This window comes from Pyricularia grisea, assembly GCF_004355905.1.
Source record: "Pyricularia grisea strain NI907 chromosome V map unlocalized Pyricularia_grisea_NI907_Scaffold_6, whole genome shotgun sequence".
Taxonomy (NCBI): domain Eukaryota; kingdom Fungi; phylum Ascomycota; class Sordariomycetes; order Magnaporthales; family Pyriculariaceae; genus Pyricularia; species Pyricularia grisea.
The window spans coordinates 3,245,034-3,262,016 of NW_022156719.1; the positions used below are offsets into that span (position 1 = coordinate 3,245,034).

Here is a 16,983-nt window from a genome sequence, read left to right on the forward strand (position 1 = left end):
AACCGAACAATGAACAAAAGCATGCGCCGAACTATTCTACTCCAGGTAGCAATATAATAATACATCGGAAACAATCCACTTTATTCAATTTATTCAAGGCTGGGCAGTCCTTAACACGTGGGACCAAAGTACCGTGCGCACCATGACCTGGGTCTGAACCATAGGTTCAAACTCTGTGATAATTGATGGTTTGCGACGCACAACTTAATTACCCAGGCAAGCCAGGATTCCCCCTCCCCTCCTTTTTCATCTGAAACATGTCTACATGCAATGCAACGTTGATCATCACTACCTGCAGTGCCATTTATGTATTCGAAGATGTGCATTGCATCAGATCTACCGTCTATCATATATGCAGTATGGTATAGTATGATAGATAGTACCGTACCACAAAAAACGCATTCGTGGCGGCTTGGTTGCACTGTCTAGAGTTTCCTGGCATCTCGCTTGTGGGAGTAGTCTGTTTCTTAATTGGTATCACACATTTTGGCAGATGCCGCGTCACTTTCTTCGTCCAATCTTGGAATCAAAGTGGACGATCTAGAGTTTTAATAATATTCGACTGCCAAGACCCTAGACAACTCTTGTTAAATCTTGGTTTATAATCTTTCTACATAATCTGTTGCTGTAGCTTATCTCTCTTGTTCGTATCGAATCGATACTAACTCTTATCCCAGTCATCAAATCGAGTCGACTTTATGCACCGCACACCAGCCAAAAGAGCCGATCTATATAAAATTGACCAACAAGATCCCAAACCTTATTTACCTCTTGTTCAAGCGATACGCAATCTCACGAAGTCGTCCTAAACTTGCGCGCAATGTCCTCCTTGGTGAACTGTCGCGTGTGCTGGCGGAGCATATCAGCGCGCTCATCCATCGTCATGTGCACCTGATCACCAAGAGGTACCAGGCGTTGGGCCAGGTACATGTAGTCCTTCTGCAGGCACTTGATGGTGATCATGTTGAAGTCAAGGCCGTGGAACACGAGTGCCTTCTCACGCGCGTATGTCTCCTTCTCCTTGATGAAAGACACGGGGTGCTGGCGCCAATGCCTCAGGGGGTTGAGATGGTGGGAAGTGTGGTACCCGTCATTGAAGCAGTAGCGGTTGCTCTGAAATGCGAATGTAAGTATGAGTCCACTGTTACACACTTCACTACAAGACAAACAGTAATGACTGGGGTAAATTAAGAATAAAAATAGACTTACCGGCACGTCAATCAGAGTGATGCTGGACCTGTAGTCAGAGTCCGCATCCTCCCAGTCCACGAACGCATGCTGTCCCCAGTTTCCAGCCATAAACGCCAGTCTCAGCAGCAGGAAAGGGAGTATGACAACCATAAAGGCCGCTCTGGAATCGAGGAACTTCCACAGACAATACATGGCAAAGTAGCTGAAGCACTCGGACCATGCGGCGCGGGCGGCCAGCTCGTACTTCTTCTTGCGCATAAAATACAGCGGCAGGTCCAACCAGATCAAAAAGTAGAAGCGACCCACATACTGGGCAAAGTGCCAGACGTTGTCGCGCTGAAAGTAGATGGTCGACGACAGGTCTCCCGGCCCGTTGCCCTCGACGTGGTGGTGCTTAACATGGTGGTAGTAGTACGAGTTCCATGTGTGACCCATGAGCGGATCGAGGACGAAGGGAAAGGAGCGGTCCAGCCAGGCCCAGCTTTTGGCCAGCACGCCGCGCTGGTGGATGTGCTGGTGCATCATGAGCGTGTACGTGGGCATGTAGAAGAGTTGCATGAGGAAGTGCAGCACACCGTGGGTCCAGGAGAAGTGCACAAGGAGCAGGTACGCGGCGCTCGGGATGGTGGTGGTGAAGTAGATGAGCAGGTGCGTCCACATGACCACGTCGGTCTTGGTGCGCACGATGCCCTGCGCCCAGCGGATGTAGGGCTGCAGTAGCCAGTGGTTGACGGCCGTGGGCAGCTGCAGGTCCCGGAGATCAGTTGAGACAAAGACGGTAGGCTCAAAGTCTGCATGCTTCGGGTCGCTCATCGCCTCGAGCGACTCGAGCGCCGCTCTGTGGCGGGCATCCCAATCACCGCTTGTGGCTGTTGTTGGTTCATCTGGTTTTTTGTCTTTTAGCTGCGTCCACTTTTTTTTCGACGTTGTGAAGCAACAAAAAGGGCAGAACTCTGAACACGTCAAAAAAAAAAAAAAAAAAAAAAATTGAGATCTTAATTGACAAAAAAGAGAAAAGGAAAAACAAAAGTCAAAATAAGTTTTTGGAATGTGATTTGAAGTGACTTTAAAGATTGAAAGTAAAAAAAAAGGTTGGCATCCGTAACTCAAATACCCGCACATACTTTGGCCGCCGTTATCGGAAATCAATCGCTCCGTCTCTGGCGGTGTACGTCGCCCACGACGAGTGCCTGCGCTCGTTGAAGAACGGCCGCTAGAGGAAGCTTCATCGCTATCATCAGGGGTCGCAGCACCGGACGATGTCTCGGAGCCAGACGAAGCCTTCGATGCCCTTGCTTCGCGGATGTCGCCGATGATGTTGTTCAAGACGATGATGTCGGTCTTGGGCAATTGAGGGTCGATGACAATACCGGTGTCATCCATGATGAAGACAGCTACCTGTTCTGCGCGCTTTTTTTTCTCTCTCTCTCTTTTTTCTTGCACGCTGTTGTGTGCAGAGGCCGAATATAGAACGCGGTCAATTAATAAAAATCAGGAAACTCAACCCGTACCCCTTAAAGCGAACAAGATTGATAAAGAACACCAAAAGCAAAACTTCCGAGGACAAGGCCAATATGCCATACCATTCTGAAATCTCTGTTCGTTGCCATTCTGACGATTCAGGGGCTAAAACTGCCCAGGTAGGCTAGAGCCTGAGGATCCCCCCATTTCCCGAATCCCTACAATCTGTACGGGAAGACCCGCCAATAAGCGGAACTCAGGGTCTCGAATGAAACAGGAAACATTTGCAATGTTAAAAATCACATCATGATCGTCAGGCTGTCGAGTGAATAAGGGGTGTACAGAGGGTAGTTAAAACTTGATACGGATTTGGGCGGGCATGATCAAAAAAGGTGCCTGGGTATCACATTGGATGACCTTAACCTTATGAGAGAAAAAAACGTTTGCCAACTGAAAGTGTACAGACGATGCAAAGCCTGCCTACAAATTAATCTAAGATGCTTTTTCTAGAACGATACAAGTACCATTGAGGGCGAAACTTGTTTCGTAACACATTACTCGAGGTTCATTTTATAACACATCTTCCTTGTAACATCCACAAAACGGCAACAAACGGATAAACATCTGGCTGGGTGATACCGGGCACCGGCTAAATCTGAGTACCTACCTAGTCAGCATAACCCATAGAAAACGAAATTTGCGTGCCAGATTGGCTAGTCTGCATACGTTAAACTGTCGGATTCGATTGGGCAATACCTTACCTATGTATACATAGCTGGTGCCTATCAAAGTAGTACGATAGTTACGCGCGTTCCCCCGAACTGCGACCGTAGGTAAGGGTTTCCAACATTAGTTGACAAATATTTGCTGCGTCATTGGAACACTTATGTGCTCCGGCGCTCCAAAATATCTTTTCGGTGAGGAATTGACCAGGCAGGAGCAGCTATAGTTGGTACACAGTTGCAGCTACGTAGTGACCCCTCTTTGCTGCGTCAGCTTCATTTCCCGATTTTGCCTGTGCGGGCAAGCCAAGGCAAACAGGAGGAAGCAGAGCAAATAAGGTGTTGTATACAATAAACAGGATTCGGCCATCATTTGACAACTAATTCAAAGCAGAACCTGCATTTGATGTTTGTGTTCGAGTGAGAAGAAAACAGACGCACAAATCACAATCAACTCTCCACAGCTCAAACTTGCCTCTAGGTAAGGTAGGCGGGTACCTAGGTATACATACAATCTCCATGGCGGACCAACCAACGACCACCGCCAAACGGACCAAACACCTAATCCTAGGGGAGGACGGTGGCCCCGTCGTCGACCCGGTCAACTGGGACGCGGAGCAAATTCTGCCGCTCAAGGACTACCCCGGCGCCCCGGAGCAGGTGAAGAAGGAGGCTGTGCATCTTTGCAGGGGGGATCTTAAAGTGCAAGTTTGAAGGACTGCCCATGTATGGTGATGAGATCTATGATCATCCGGAGAATTCTCTGCGCAGGGGGTGCAATGGGCATGGGCATGAGTTGTAATTAGTCTTAAATGGGAAACTCTTCGAGGGCAAAATTCTTTTTTGCAATTGTAGGGAGAATGCTTGCCAGCTACGTGGCTGGCTTTCCGGGAAGTACCAAACTATCATAACCCCGCCCCCCTCGTTAATGGTGTTGCAAGGATGCCTTTAAAAATAAAGAAATACCCACATCACTATGGGCAGAAGACCTTGCACACGAAGCCGCGCCCCCGCAATCTTGGAATGTTTTGGGATCACACTTGTCACCTCAATATACAAGCTTTGGTGGGGCGCGATTAGGAACATGAAAAGGGAGGGGACAACTAGGGCAAGGGAGTAAATCATTTCTGCAAAGTAGATTGTACTTTTGCTGGTTAGTAGAGAAAATGGACGTCGTCTTATTTTTCGTTCATTTTTTCTTCTTTTAACTAGAGAAGCTGATACTTCTAGATGCTGGATGCTGAATGCTGGACTAAAATTGAACCTGGAGGGTAAGGAGAATAGTAGGTAGAGATTTTATATACATCTTTATTGCTTCGGTTGCGAAATTTGCTCTGTTCAAATTACAAGCCTGAGCAGTTTGATAGTGAGCATCCAGTGTGAATCAAGTCATTCCTAGAGGCTATGCCAGTGTAAGGGATGTAAGTAAGCAGCTAGCATCAACATAATTGGGAATATAACACAAGGCTATGCCCGTCTGATGGAGAACTGTGCCCCTATTTAGCAGTAAGCAGGTGTGCGTGTCGGCTGCAAAGCGCAAGTAGTGGAAGTCAATGAGAGGAGAGCAAGAGTCAATCATTATTCCTCAATTTATTAACTGTAAACCTGACCAACGACTGGATCGCCAAACTCGCCCCCGCCCCGCCCCCATCTTTGTAAGTCAAGATTGAGCCCAATAGTTTGACTATGGGAAAGCGAACGGGGCTATGGTCGCAGGGGTTTATTTACATCTTTCAGGGATCGTTTAACGGATCAGTTTAGGGCTTCCAGAAACCAGTGAGCAGTTTACTAGGGCCCTCGTCTCTAAAAGGTTCAAAAACGTACGGTGAAAAGGTCTTCATTGCCTTACCCTTCTAATTACTTTGTAAAAATGTGCAAAGTGGAGAAACATACAGGTTTATATTCCCATCGTATACCTTTCCACACTCACTGAGCTGTATACATTGGAACTTACCCTGTAGCTACTGGTATATCCAACTTCTTAAGTCTCAAGGCCCGTCTTTGCCTCCTTATCTCCAGCCCTCGATTACGATTCTTATTTCCATTTTGCAGTGGGTCAATAATGGGCTCAGGACACTGCGTACATTGACCAATATAAGGGCCGGTGACTCAAAATGCTGACAATACTTGAAAGGCGGATTTTGGGGGAAAAAAACGCTTTCCTTTCTTTTCCTCCTTGACATATGTGCAAATGTACCTATGCGGTGCTGGGCATAGTAGCAGCACGATGTGAGGCGGCAAAGGAATTCCGCAAGGAACTACTCCAGAGCCTCCAAGACAACTGCAATGCCGGCCCATCAGGCTCATTACTACTCCCAGGCCATCTCCTGACGCTGCCGGCAAGTACCACTGTCAGCCTCAGCCCTGTGTTCCAGTTCACCATCGAATTTCCCGTTGACAAGGACGCCCTGCCCACGACCAAAAACCTGGCCGAGATGGATAAGGACGGGCTAGATGTGCAAGCATAAGAGAGAAAGAAGGAAAGAAAGAAGTTGGTATCTATAGCGACGACGCCGTACAAGAAACAAAACTTTGCAATATCACCCGTCCCGGTCCGGCGACTGACTGGGCTCATCTCTGCCTGCAGCCACCACGAAATCACCCTCACGGTCCTCCTGCACGCGATCATGCTGGTCACACTTGCGCCTCCCCTCGACTCTGGCAAAGACTACGACTACATCGCCACTCGAGTCCCTCACCGCGGTAGACCTGCGGCGTCCGAGTGCCATATGACACGAGGATATGCCCGCTGCAAGCCATGGGCAAGGACTTTATGCTCGTGAGGCATGTGTTTGAGGGGCGGGAGGCGAGAAGCAGCGGCAACCGCAGCAACCTCGCGCTGTCATGAGCCCCCTCGGCGAACCCGGTGTGGTATGCAGCGCGCAGGGCTTGCCAACAAAGACGTGCAGCGAAGGGTGCAGCGGGGCACATTTAGCAACATGGTTAGCATCGCGCAGGTTGTGGACAACTGGCACGCGCACCTGATTGCGGCGGCACGGCGCCCGAGGACAGCGGCATGAGGGCTTGTAACTTGGTGGCGGGCGATGGAGTGCACTGCTCCAAAGCTATACTTCTCGTGGCCGGTGGATGACATGGGGGCTTGGTGTCGTGGTGGTGCCTCTACTGACCGAGGAAAAGAACTGCTTGGACTATTACACAGGCCGAATTTATCATGTGCCCGAACGTGGTATCATTTGCTTTCGGGATGTCGGTTATGTTCGTCCCCGTCGTCCGGCAGCCAGTTTAGAGAGATGAATGATGTCTGCGTCGATTCAATATTGACTACGACCACGACTCTGATGGTATACCAATGATTGTTGCTGATATAGGTCTCAGTTCCAAGCTGCTTTGCGTCTTATTTGTCTTTGGCAATGAAAGACCTCTTTGCCTTCAACAAGCCAAACCGATGTGGAATCACTTTTGTGTCTTTTGCAGACTGATGTAAGCCCGCAAATGTTCATTTGATCTTTGGAGCTTTTCTGGTGGTTGGGCTTTGGTTTTAACAAGAGTGGACTAGGCAGCTGCTTTGTGTGACAGTGTGGCAAGGTGACAGACATGATATTTGTCGTCACAATCTTGGGTCACGAGGTTGCAAGATTGATCCGTGAGGGGCAAGGAAAGAAGATTCCGCCCGAGATCATCTTTTTATCAAGGCATATACATGCCCCGTAAATAAGTTGATTTTCTCCCGCGCTAGCCAGGACGGTATCTTTTACCTCAAATCCATTCTGTAGCTTTTCCCATAATAGCCGCCAAGGTTCACATAGCTAGGTCCCAACCTCCCGAGTTTTGACTTTTGGCAGGAGTTCTCCAAATAGGTAACTTAAAAGTTAAAGCTTCGACACATCGAGAGCTTGTATTGGATATGGACTTGCCACCTGGAGTTACGCCTACCAGCCATTGTGCCATATTGATATGGCCTTGCGTATGTAAATTATGGGCGCTAGTGGTACTTGCATCCAACTGTGGCAGGTTCTTGCCCGAAATATGCTATATTTCATGGAGCAACGAAGGATGGCTTACATTTGAGAAAACCTTAACACAGGAGCACTTACTTGTTCTAATACACCGGCAAGTATATTTCACATACTACAAGTGTGGCGAATCGCAATAGACCTTACTTGGAATACACTTTCTGCACATATGCACATCTGCATACCTATCTTCTTGATTGACAATCATATCCTTCAGATCCCAGACAAAAAAATGTATAAAGCCAGGCCTCCGCGCCCCTCACTTTCCGTCCTTCTTCCAAGTTCTCACACTCATACACATACACATACACACGAGCAATACCGAGCAGATACCATTACTGCCAAGTACCATCTCGTCCTCCATTCGAGCCTCGCCAGCCAGAAAAAAACATATATACTTCAAACACAAGCAACACTCCACACGTAAGTGTTATGTTTTGTCCTGGATACATCTCATCCACTCCATGACCCAAGTCCAGATAAATACGACCATTGCTAACCGAGGATTCGTTTTGATCCCAGCCGCACCTTCACCAACAAACACCGAAGAAATGGGGTGTTGTTGCAGCAAGTCTTCCGGGTCGCCCTCGACCGAGCCTGGTCCACGACCAGTTCAGACCAGCACTGGCTCGGGCCAGAATAAGAAGGCTGGCGGTAATGGGTCTTTGGCGTGGCCCTCCAACCTCTCGCTCCCGAGCACCAACGCCACGACCCCCTCCGCCTGGGACACGGTGTATTCGTACTCCGTGACCCCGTCGCCCCTGGCGCTGCGGTCGCCTGCGGGGGATTTGAGCCCTCTTCTCGCTCCGCTCCCAAGGAGCCCACCCTCCCACATCACAACACCGTCGTCGACTGGGACGGTGATCCGGAGGAACGTTTCGGAGGGGGGCCCATCAAGGGTCCACTCGAGCAGCACCTTGGGGACCCAGAACAAGCAGAGGGACCCAAGGCAGAATAGGAGTGACCCCTATCCTTAAGGAGGTCATTTTTCGGATTTGCGGGGTTTGGGGGGTTTTCTTTTGGGTTTATTTGGCAGGGGTGGTAAAGCCAATTGATTTAACTGCGGTCTTGTTGCAATTGAATAGCAAAAGACGTCAATGGGAATTTGCTTACAATGGTTCGTTGTCAAAAAGAAAGATGCTCAATAAGGTGAACCAAGTCTTCGTCTTTAGTAATTGCGACAATGCAACTGCCAATCGTATACGGCATCTGAATTAGGTCCTTTCCCAGGCCAGTCAGCTCATCTCGTGTCGCACTGGGTGTGTCGTATAGGGGTTAGTACACTTCGTTGTGGCCGAAGAAACGCAAGTTCGAGTCTTGCCACGCCCATTTGATTTTGCCTTTATTTTTTATTCTTTACTTTTTTTCAGCGAATTGAAAGTGCGCAGTCCGGCCGTACCTGATGGGGCTTCTCAATTAAAGCATAGATAGGTACAGCGTAAACCCCAGTATCTCATCACTACAGACCCACAAGCACATCAGCCATCGACATTTTGGTAGTGCAATGACACAGGACCAGGAACCAAGTCTTCGGTGCGAAGGCATCCCACAGCAGTAAACCAAACCCTAAAAGACGCCGTGCATGGTTTTAGGACAGTTCTGACTGATGAAAAACGCCAAATGCTGAAGATCATGAGCGATATTCCTGACGCAGATACTACTATCCTCGTTTTTACAGCCGTGCTGGATTCCATCACTAGACAGAGAAGAGGTAAAGGTACCGCTTCCCGACTTCACTCACTGCTGTCGTCAGTTTGGGGCTTTTGTACCACCATGACCAAAGGACGACCAACCAATACTTATGTATCATCAAACCCTGAGATTGCCGCAAATCCAGACGGTTCTTACGGAAGGGGCTCAGGGGTTGTAAGTTACTATATCTGACTCTTTTGGTAATTTGTTAGGTTTCTCTGTGTGCTTTTCCGACTACAAGATGTATGTTCGCAGCATTATGACGATGATATACGACAGATACAGAAACGTCCCAACAAATGCTCTGTCGCATCGAGAGCTGGAAACAGGAGGCAGAGGTCATAACACTTTCACGTAGGTGGCTCAATCTAAACGACCATTGTCACTTAGCCAACTTCGCCAAGCACTTGCAAATTATATTGGCCAATGATTTACCGACCAAGCTCAGTTATACAACGAAATAGAGAATATTGCTTCATGGTGCGGAAACCCGGTCCAAAGTTACACGAGGAAGACCGACCCATACAGTTTGCAAATTTCCCTGTCAAAAGGTTTCTCTGAGAAAAAGCCAAACGTCCATAATTTCCGAGGTTTTAGCCTCGATATCTGAGGCATCGATCACAGATTTGGCGAGTTATGGGTCACGTATGTCGAATACAATGATTTCAAAACTGCACTTGCAAAGCGCTTTAGATCTGTAAGTACGGATCAAAATTAAAGTCATGCATCCACTAACCGTTCGTCGCATACAAAACAACTTACGGAAAACAGTATTCCAAACAAGGAACCAACGGGTGCTATGGTTTTCGGCAACCATGAAGTCGCGGAGACGCCGTGAGATAAAGAGCATATTAATTTGCTGCAACCAAAACTGTACTTTTAAAATAGAATTCATGTTCCGCACCGCACCACGTCGGAATATGGCTGTATTTCCGCGCATATCAAATATAGGGGTTTATTGATTTTGAGTTAAACGTATCTGCTTAATTTAAATTGCTCTTAATAGCGTCAAATCTATTAAAGTCCTCTCGCAGATATAAGGCCATAATAAGCTGTCAGTCAAAGGCTAATACTGGGTTCAGTTTTTCTATAGCTTGAATATTATCAACAACAATAGTGGACTGGTTTTGTAAAAAAAAAAAAAAAAAGGCGGAAACTGTATTACAAATGTGTACTGGTTAATTCTAATACAACCAGATTTGTCCGCATGAATCTACCCTTGAGCCTGATTGCAACTATATGGCGCTTGTGCTTCTCCAATGGCAATATTGCCCCTACTCTGCCTGTTGGCCGAGACGTCGGTGCATGTAATACGTCGCAAAATGGTGTTGATCTCGTCAAGTCTGCCGCCTAGACTCGTGCAAGTCTGCGGGGCTAGGTCTTCGAAGTCGTTCCATGATATTTGTTGCTCTACAAATATATAATGGATGGTGCAAACTTTGGTGCGGGCCGGTTGGGAAGGCCTGCTCTGAGCTTCGCGAGCGGTTACGGCGCTGGCAGCGAGAAAGACCAGGGAATGTATAAGCTGCATCTCTTTTTTTTCAAAGACGAAGAAGGTGAAAGGTAAATGGTACAAGCTGCAATTAACTTTTTGTCGTTGAAGTTGGTAATTTGGATGCTGTTAATGATGATTCGGAAAGTGAGTCCAACTTACTAAATGCTTTAAGCCAGCATTATATATTAGTTATTTTCGCTCTGTCTTTGCCAAAACTAAAAACAAAATGCATATCGTTCCAGCAGAAGCTCAATTACCGCCTAATATTAATGTAGCTATATCATTAACACTTATGCCGCTGATTGTAAAATCTTATGCGTTATACTATTATCTTTTTTTATATTACTTTAAGAACTATCCGTATAATATTAGTCACAACATCGTGGACCGTATGGGTTTTCTCGATTTTGGTATATATCTTTTTGCAAAAAAAAAAAAAAGAAAAACAAACAAGAAAACATTGACCACTCTAATGCCGAGGCAGGTCAGCCGGTGGCTTGCCTGAATGAAGGGAGCAGACAGCTGTGTATCGGTAAACCAAGGGGCTTTGGCTTTGCGAAAGTGTCAAGCTTATGATATAAACAGCGGCATGACTGGCCGAAAGTGCAATGCTTTAATGCTTCGCAGTTCGTAGTAAAGAAACTTTGGTTGACGTTTTTGTTTACAATTGGGAGGTGAATAAAGTAGCTGCTAGAACACTTAGCATTGACAGGTTTTGACAAGCCGTCATTCTGACTTTGTAAAAGCCTATAAATAGCTATAGCACAAGCTGGAAACGCAGTGCAAAGCCATCTTGCTTTATTATAGTAAGTTATGGTTTGAATACGCCGTCCGGCTTCCTCAGCTGGTTGTTATGGAAGTCTATCCTTTGTTATAGGCAGGTAGTTTATTATCCTGCTCTCCAGTGTTAGCATTAGCATGCACTGGTCAGTCATGCAAACAAAGTCTACCATGCCCTCGGTCAAACAAAATGACTTTTGGGAGATCGGGAAAGTAGTAGAATAAGAGAGAGAAAGTAGCTAGTTTGAGTTGTATAATCAGCAGCGTTCACATCTTCATCCAAACAGGAAAGCCCCTTTTGCCCTGTCACAACTGCATATATTCTCCCTTTTACCTATCTGTATATTATAATCACTGCCCTCTGGCAATAAACCCGAGCGAGGTCGCTGTTGTGAAGAAAATGCTTCGTGAATTCTTCGGTCATGGATTCGAAAGGCCGTTTGCAGCAGCCGTATATCTTTTTTTCATCCTCTTGAGAGTACCATTCAAGAATGAAATTAATTGGTTCTCCCTTTTAAAGCCTGAAAAATGTGTACTCTCAGATTGCACACCTTTGCCGACTAAGAAAAAGTTAGGTATTAACTCCAAATTTTCCAAACTAACCGGATCAATGGTGAATTGGTGATATCGCTACCGCTGCTTAAGCTGGCGAAGTTTTTTGTCAACCAGCCCAAGAAGCGAGCTACTTCGGGCAAAAAGAAATACCCTCTGCCGGCCGAGTTACAGCTCAAAATATGCAATGCTGCCACTCCAGACCCAAAGAACAAGGGGGTCGTCTGTGCCGCAGAATCAGGGATCAGAGGGCCCAGGGGAGCTTGGTGCACCGAGCCGGTGGTACAAATCATGTTCAAGTCGACACGGGCCAAAAGGCATCTGTAGCTGCCAACCAAGGCCTGGCTGTGGTGTTAGTAAATGGTTGCACATCTGTGTTCTTCTTTGGACGCCGTGGTCGCACCGCCGCTCACCTCTCGGGTAGTGATGACGGGACTGACGAAGTGAGAGAGAGATCGGCCCTGCCGTAGACGAAGCTAAAAGACTCGGAAAAACTTCAAAGATCATGGTGAATTCGTCACACGGGAAGTACTCGCATGTCGGGGATGCTGTTATCTGAATTATTCTGAGGAAATTGCCAGGGATTGACATTACGTGGCGCGAATATAGAATGGTTGAGACCAGTGAGGGTCGGTATAATTCCGTCGCCGACGCTGGCAATAAGCGGGTGGATAAGCTCAGGCAAGACTAGCACGCCTGGGCTTGAATGGAAGGTGGATGTAGAATTTTTCCCATTTCTTTTTTTTGCTTTTTTTTCACAATTCAGAGCATACCACCAATTTGCATGACCACATCAGTCCGCCCAGTCCCCGTCTATAATGTCCTACCGAGGCATGGTTCTGGGAGACGAAGCCACAGTGGATGGTAACCTAAGAAGTGATGTTGCTCTCGTCGAAGGCATATATTTGCTCGTACCATGGACCTCGAAGACCTGCCCCGCGTCAGCCTCGTGGATCTCTAATCCCGAACAAGGCCCAGTCTGCGGCAGTTCGGACCTATCGTCTGGAAAGGCGACCTCGGCAACAGAAGGTACTCGCTTCAGGCTCTGGCGCCGATCATTGATGTCTGGTGGTGAAGTCGTCTCTAACTCTTGCCAGATGACGTCCAGCTCGTGCAGGACGGCCTTCCATCGCCGCCAAAAGAAGACTGCTGCTGCCGCTGCCGCCAGCAATAGCGCGCCCAAACTGGCCCCGACGGCGATGGTGTTATCGTGATTGCTGTTGTTTGGAGTGGCTACTGGTACCTGCTCGTCGACGGTACCGTTCTGGCTCACCTCGAGTTCGTGAGCCAGTAGAATCCCGCTGAGGTTGCCGTTGCGCCCATCGTCTACGTAGCCGGCCGCCAGCCACAGACTGGCGTTGACACAGTTGTCTTCCCAGACGTCCGGCCTCAGGCAGAACCATTTCGTCTCACTCTTTGGGCATTGTCGCAGGAGGCCTGGCGAGTCAGGCGTCTCATCATGACATAGGTTGATGGCGGGACAGTTCTCGAGTAGCAGGCCGGGGTCTGCGCAGGACATTCTCCTCAGTCGGTTTGTCTTTTGGTCCAAGCAGAGTCCATTGCTCAAACATGCTGTTCAGGATTATAATTTTTTTCCCATGTTAGATGGTTTGGATGTATACCATCCCAGCTCTGAAGCCGGCGGAATCGCCCCTGGCAATCTTTACTGACCTTGACCCTGGGTGCAACAACTACGACCATTCTTTCTCCCAGCACACGCGATCCCTTCCTTGTGTTCTGAACCGTCAGGCCAGCGGCATATCGGGGAGGGTTCGGGAGCTTCCTGTCCGGCACAAACGGTAGTCAAGAGAAATATCAGAACAAAACGCCACGCAACTGTCAATACAGGTGCCATGATGGCTCCTTTTTGTTAAGCATTCGCTAGCGCGAGAGAGATGATCGGCTGGCGAACAACACAATCCCTTGACAGCAAGATGGCATGTTTAGAAAGAGAACCGCGGGGCGTAAAGAGAGTGCGGGGATGCAAATGTATGGGGAAAACGGATTTATCCGCAAGCTCCTCGCCCTGGCCGTGTTGGCTGCTACAGAGGCTCGGCTAACTGGACAGCCTGCAGCTTGAACCAATGAGTTGATTAACCATACTTTTGCGTCACACAAAATGGCTGACATGGCTGTAGAACCAAGCAATCAAGAGACTTTTCTCGCCTGACGTGCATATAACGGCCTCTTACAAGTCGCTTGGCGAAGGCCACAGCAATCATGCCGGATGCAACACCAGTTCCGAAACCATTAAGGAGACTTGGGCGCATTGGAGTGTACGGAAATGGTCCGCGATCCTCCTCAGCCTTTCCCCAAACTCAACGTTCCGCCAAGAAAACTCCAAAATAGACGCCCCCCAGCTCACAGAATTACACGTCTGTACTATGGTTACATGCCGAGGATTTTCCGACAATGTACTATTTCGTATAGCGAAAAGAAAAGAAAAAACACCGAGATCAAAGCAACATCAAAAAGAGCTTGGAACAGCGCGCCCTTTGTCCCAAAGCTAACAACCAATGCCCAGTCAAGGCAAGGCAGACGGGTTTCAAAATGTTTAATGAAAGTGATGGAGTAAACGCAGGCCTGGAATCACTTGGACTGCCTAGATCAGATGCGCATTTAAACCGACGTTGAGATGATACAGAGAAACTTCAGGCCAACCCCTGAGGCTTTCACCCAACAACGGATAGGTCGGACAAAACTGTTTGCTAAGCATGCACTGATACTACGGAGTAACGTACTGGTTAAGAAACCGAGTTGTTTTGGCACTAGAAGGGAAGCACTGGACCTAATGGCTAAGGTATCCATGAAAGAGGATTTGCTCGAGTCTGGGGAGCCAACTTTTGACAAGTGTCATTTGAGCCACGGAGTATTTGAATGTGCTGCGGCAGACAGACTTAACACAAGGCACAACGGAGCGGAATTAAAGCCGCCCCGCATTCTTGATCCATAATGTTGTCATTTCATACCTTTGTACGGAGATATCGCTCTTTGAGTGATTGCGGTAGGGCTGACTTTTGCCAAGATTTCAAGATATACATACGGAATTCGCGCTCGCGCTCGGCATCGGGACGGGCGAGGACTCCACCGGAATGCGGAACGGGACGATTTTTCATATATAGACAGACAGTTTTGTTGCCAGAGTGGGTTTGCTTGTTTGTTCTTTTTTTGGGGCATGGGATCATTCTATCAAAGATTGTCTCGGGAATAAACGTGAAGCGATACGGGAATATCATCAGTACTGTCTCGGGAACTTTGGCTATCCCTTGTTCACCGTATCTTGTGTCAGTCTAGGCGCGTTAGTTTGATGCTCATCCGGGTAGGGTTGCTTATCTCTAGAGCTAATAGTAAGCAAAAATAAAAAGTAAAAAAATAAAACAAATCAGAAAAACAGAAGCGCATGACCCGAACTTGCCGAACTCGTTAATTCAGACCAAAAAAAAAAAAAAAAAAAAAAAAAAAAAAAAAAAAAAAAAAAAAAAAAGAAAAACGTCCATCGGGCTGATTCTTTAGCTCAAGCTTTCAAGCTCAACGGCAGAAACAGAGAAAAATAGAAGCTTACAACCAAACAAGCAAAAGAAAAGAAAAAGGGTTAAAGGAAAGAAGAAGAAAAGGAAAATAACGTTACAGAATCCCATGGTTCGCGTTCGTGCTTAATCGGCCTTCGACGACAGGTACCCACGGAACGGGGACAGAGACAAGTAGCACAGAGGGCGGAATTATTTCCTCACACCCACACACATGCCTGCCCTGAAAGGAAAATAATAGATTCAGTCGCATGGTAGGGTAACATGGCTTGCATGGCAGAAGCATGGATGTGGCGGCAAGACTTTTCTTTACTACTATGAATGGCAGCGGTCAAGGCTCGAGCGGGCCGGCCCCATTGACCAAATAAAGCTTGTTTCGTCATCCCGCATCAAGATCTACCCTGCAATCTAGTGAACTTACTACATATCTAGTACTACTTACCGGAGAGATCCGTAAAATCAAAAAGCTTGCTTGGACATGGGGATCTCGTTTATGATCTCAGCACGGCCTTCCTCTCCACCATCTTTCACCAACTGCCGGAACAATTAGTTCTAGACTAGTCTAGATAGTCTAGTCTAGTTTTGGATTACTGTACTGTCAGGAACGGGGTATACTGACGTCTCTTTTTTTGTTCTCCTCTTTTGTTTGACACGGCTCTGCTCGGCTATTCCATATTCGCATGCGTTCCCTCTTGCTATTCAGCAAAAGCAAACACTCATTTATCCTCTGTAGCAACATCCTAAGCACTTCAACTTGCTTTTTTACATTCATTGCTGCCGTTGAGCATCGATTATCTGACTGTTCATTTGAGGCTCATAAAGATTGCATGCACGCCCTGGGGTTTTCGATGAGAAAAAGAAAAAAAGGAAAAGCAAATCAATAAAAATATCCAGGTTTAAAAACCACAGACACACACCCGCAAAGTTCCCATGCCCATGGTTTGGGTAATTGTGCCCACCACTTCCCATAGGACATCATGGCACTGCTTTTCCTTTTCTTCTTTTTTTTTTTTTGTTTTGTTTTTCTTTCCGCACTTGGATGTCAGAACGTTATGTGTGGAACTATGTTTAGTTTGGGGACTCCGTTGGGATGCGCGAACTCCTTTTCCGTCATCTAAAGTAACCAACCGTTTTGTGGGTTTGCGCGAAAGCCCGAACCAGGTCCGGTTGTTTCGACAGCGCCCACTCCCCAAATTCCGCGCCAAATTGAAGATCGATGATGAGTAAGTAGTAGTAGAGCTCACCGAACTGCTGGCTGGGGGGTCTTTTTTTTTTTTGATGCGATATCCCCGATGTGATATTCCGGTGCTTCCATGACGAGCTTTATGGTGGGAAATTACAACACTATACCGCCACATGTATACTCACCTCTGCCTCGGCACATATACTTGCACTATAAAATGTCGCATCGATCCTCGTCCTCCCTTTCGTCTGAAACTGGTAAATCGCCAGGAAAACAAAACTTGAAGCAACCAACGCCCCAGAGTCATACATAAGATTCCGTGAGTCCGCATAACGCCCTTTGGCCTCCGGATACCTGAAAGCTTAAACAAATACCATAAACTATCCCCCTTTCCCACACCGCATCA

General features: G+C 47.4%; 6 protein-coding genes across 6 annotated transcripts; 3 read left to right on the forward strand and 3 right to left on the reverse strand.

The window, feature by feature from the left end:
- Window positions 1–792: 792 nt before the first annotated feature.
- Window positions 793–2,574, reverse strand: PgNI_08950 (uncharacterized protein; the record flags this gene model as incomplete). The annotated part of the gene is made up of 3 exons (XM_031128940.1): window positions 793–1,113; window positions 1,210–2,075; window positions 2,316–2,574. The coding sequence occupies 3 exons, from the start codon at window positions 2,572–2,574 to the stop codon at window positions 793–795; spliced, it is 1,446 nt and encodes a 481-aa protein (XP_030978907.1).
- Window positions 2,575–3,893: 1,319 nt separating this feature from the next.
- On the forward strand, window positions 3,894–4,088 carry PgNI_08951 (uncharacterized protein; the record flags this gene model as incomplete). Its single annotated transcript, XM_031128941.1, has 1 exon — window positions 3,894–4,088. One exon carries the CDS (start codon window positions 3,894–3,896, stop codon window positions 4,086–4,088), a length of 195 nt encoding a protein of 64 aa, XP_030979115.1.
- A 1,469-nt stretch (window positions 4,089–5,557) lies between these two features.
- Window positions 5,558–5,842, forward strand: PgNI_08952 (uncharacterized protein; the record flags this gene model as incomplete). The annotated part of the gene is made up of 1 exon (XM_031128942.1): window positions 5,558–5,842. One exon carries the CDS (start codon window positions 5,558–5,560, stop codon window positions 5,840–5,842), a length of 285 nt encoding a protein of 94 aa, XP_030979119.1.
- A 72-nt stretch (window positions 5,843–5,914) lies between these two features.
- Window positions 5,915–6,468, reverse strand: PgNI_08953 (uncharacterized protein; the record flags this gene model as incomplete). The annotated part of the gene is made up of 2 exons (XM_031128943.1): window positions 5,915–6,083; window positions 6,356–6,468. 2 exons carry the CDS (start codon window positions 6,466–6,468, stop codon window positions 5,915–5,917), a joined length of 282 nt encoding a protein of 93 aa, XP_030979118.1.
- A 1,431-nt stretch (window positions 6,469–7,899) lies between these two features.
- Window positions 7,900–8,325, forward strand: PgNI_08954 (uncharacterized protein; the record flags this gene model as incomplete). Its single annotated transcript, XM_031128944.1, has 1 exon — window positions 7,900–8,325. One exon carries the CDS (start codon window positions 7,900–7,902, stop codon window positions 8,323–8,325), a length of 426 nt encoding a protein of 141 aa, XP_030979130.1.
- A 4,365-nt stretch (window positions 8,326–12,690) lies between these two features.
- Window positions 12,691–13,386, reverse strand: PgNI_08955 (uncharacterized protein; the record flags this gene model as incomplete). Its single annotated transcript, XM_031128945.1, has 1 exon — window positions 12,691–13,386. One exon carries the CDS (start codon window positions 13,384–13,386, stop codon window positions 12,691–12,693), a length of 696 nt encoding a protein of 231 aa, XP_030978479.1.
- Between the last annotated feature and the right edge of the window lie 3,597 nt (window positions 13,387–16,983).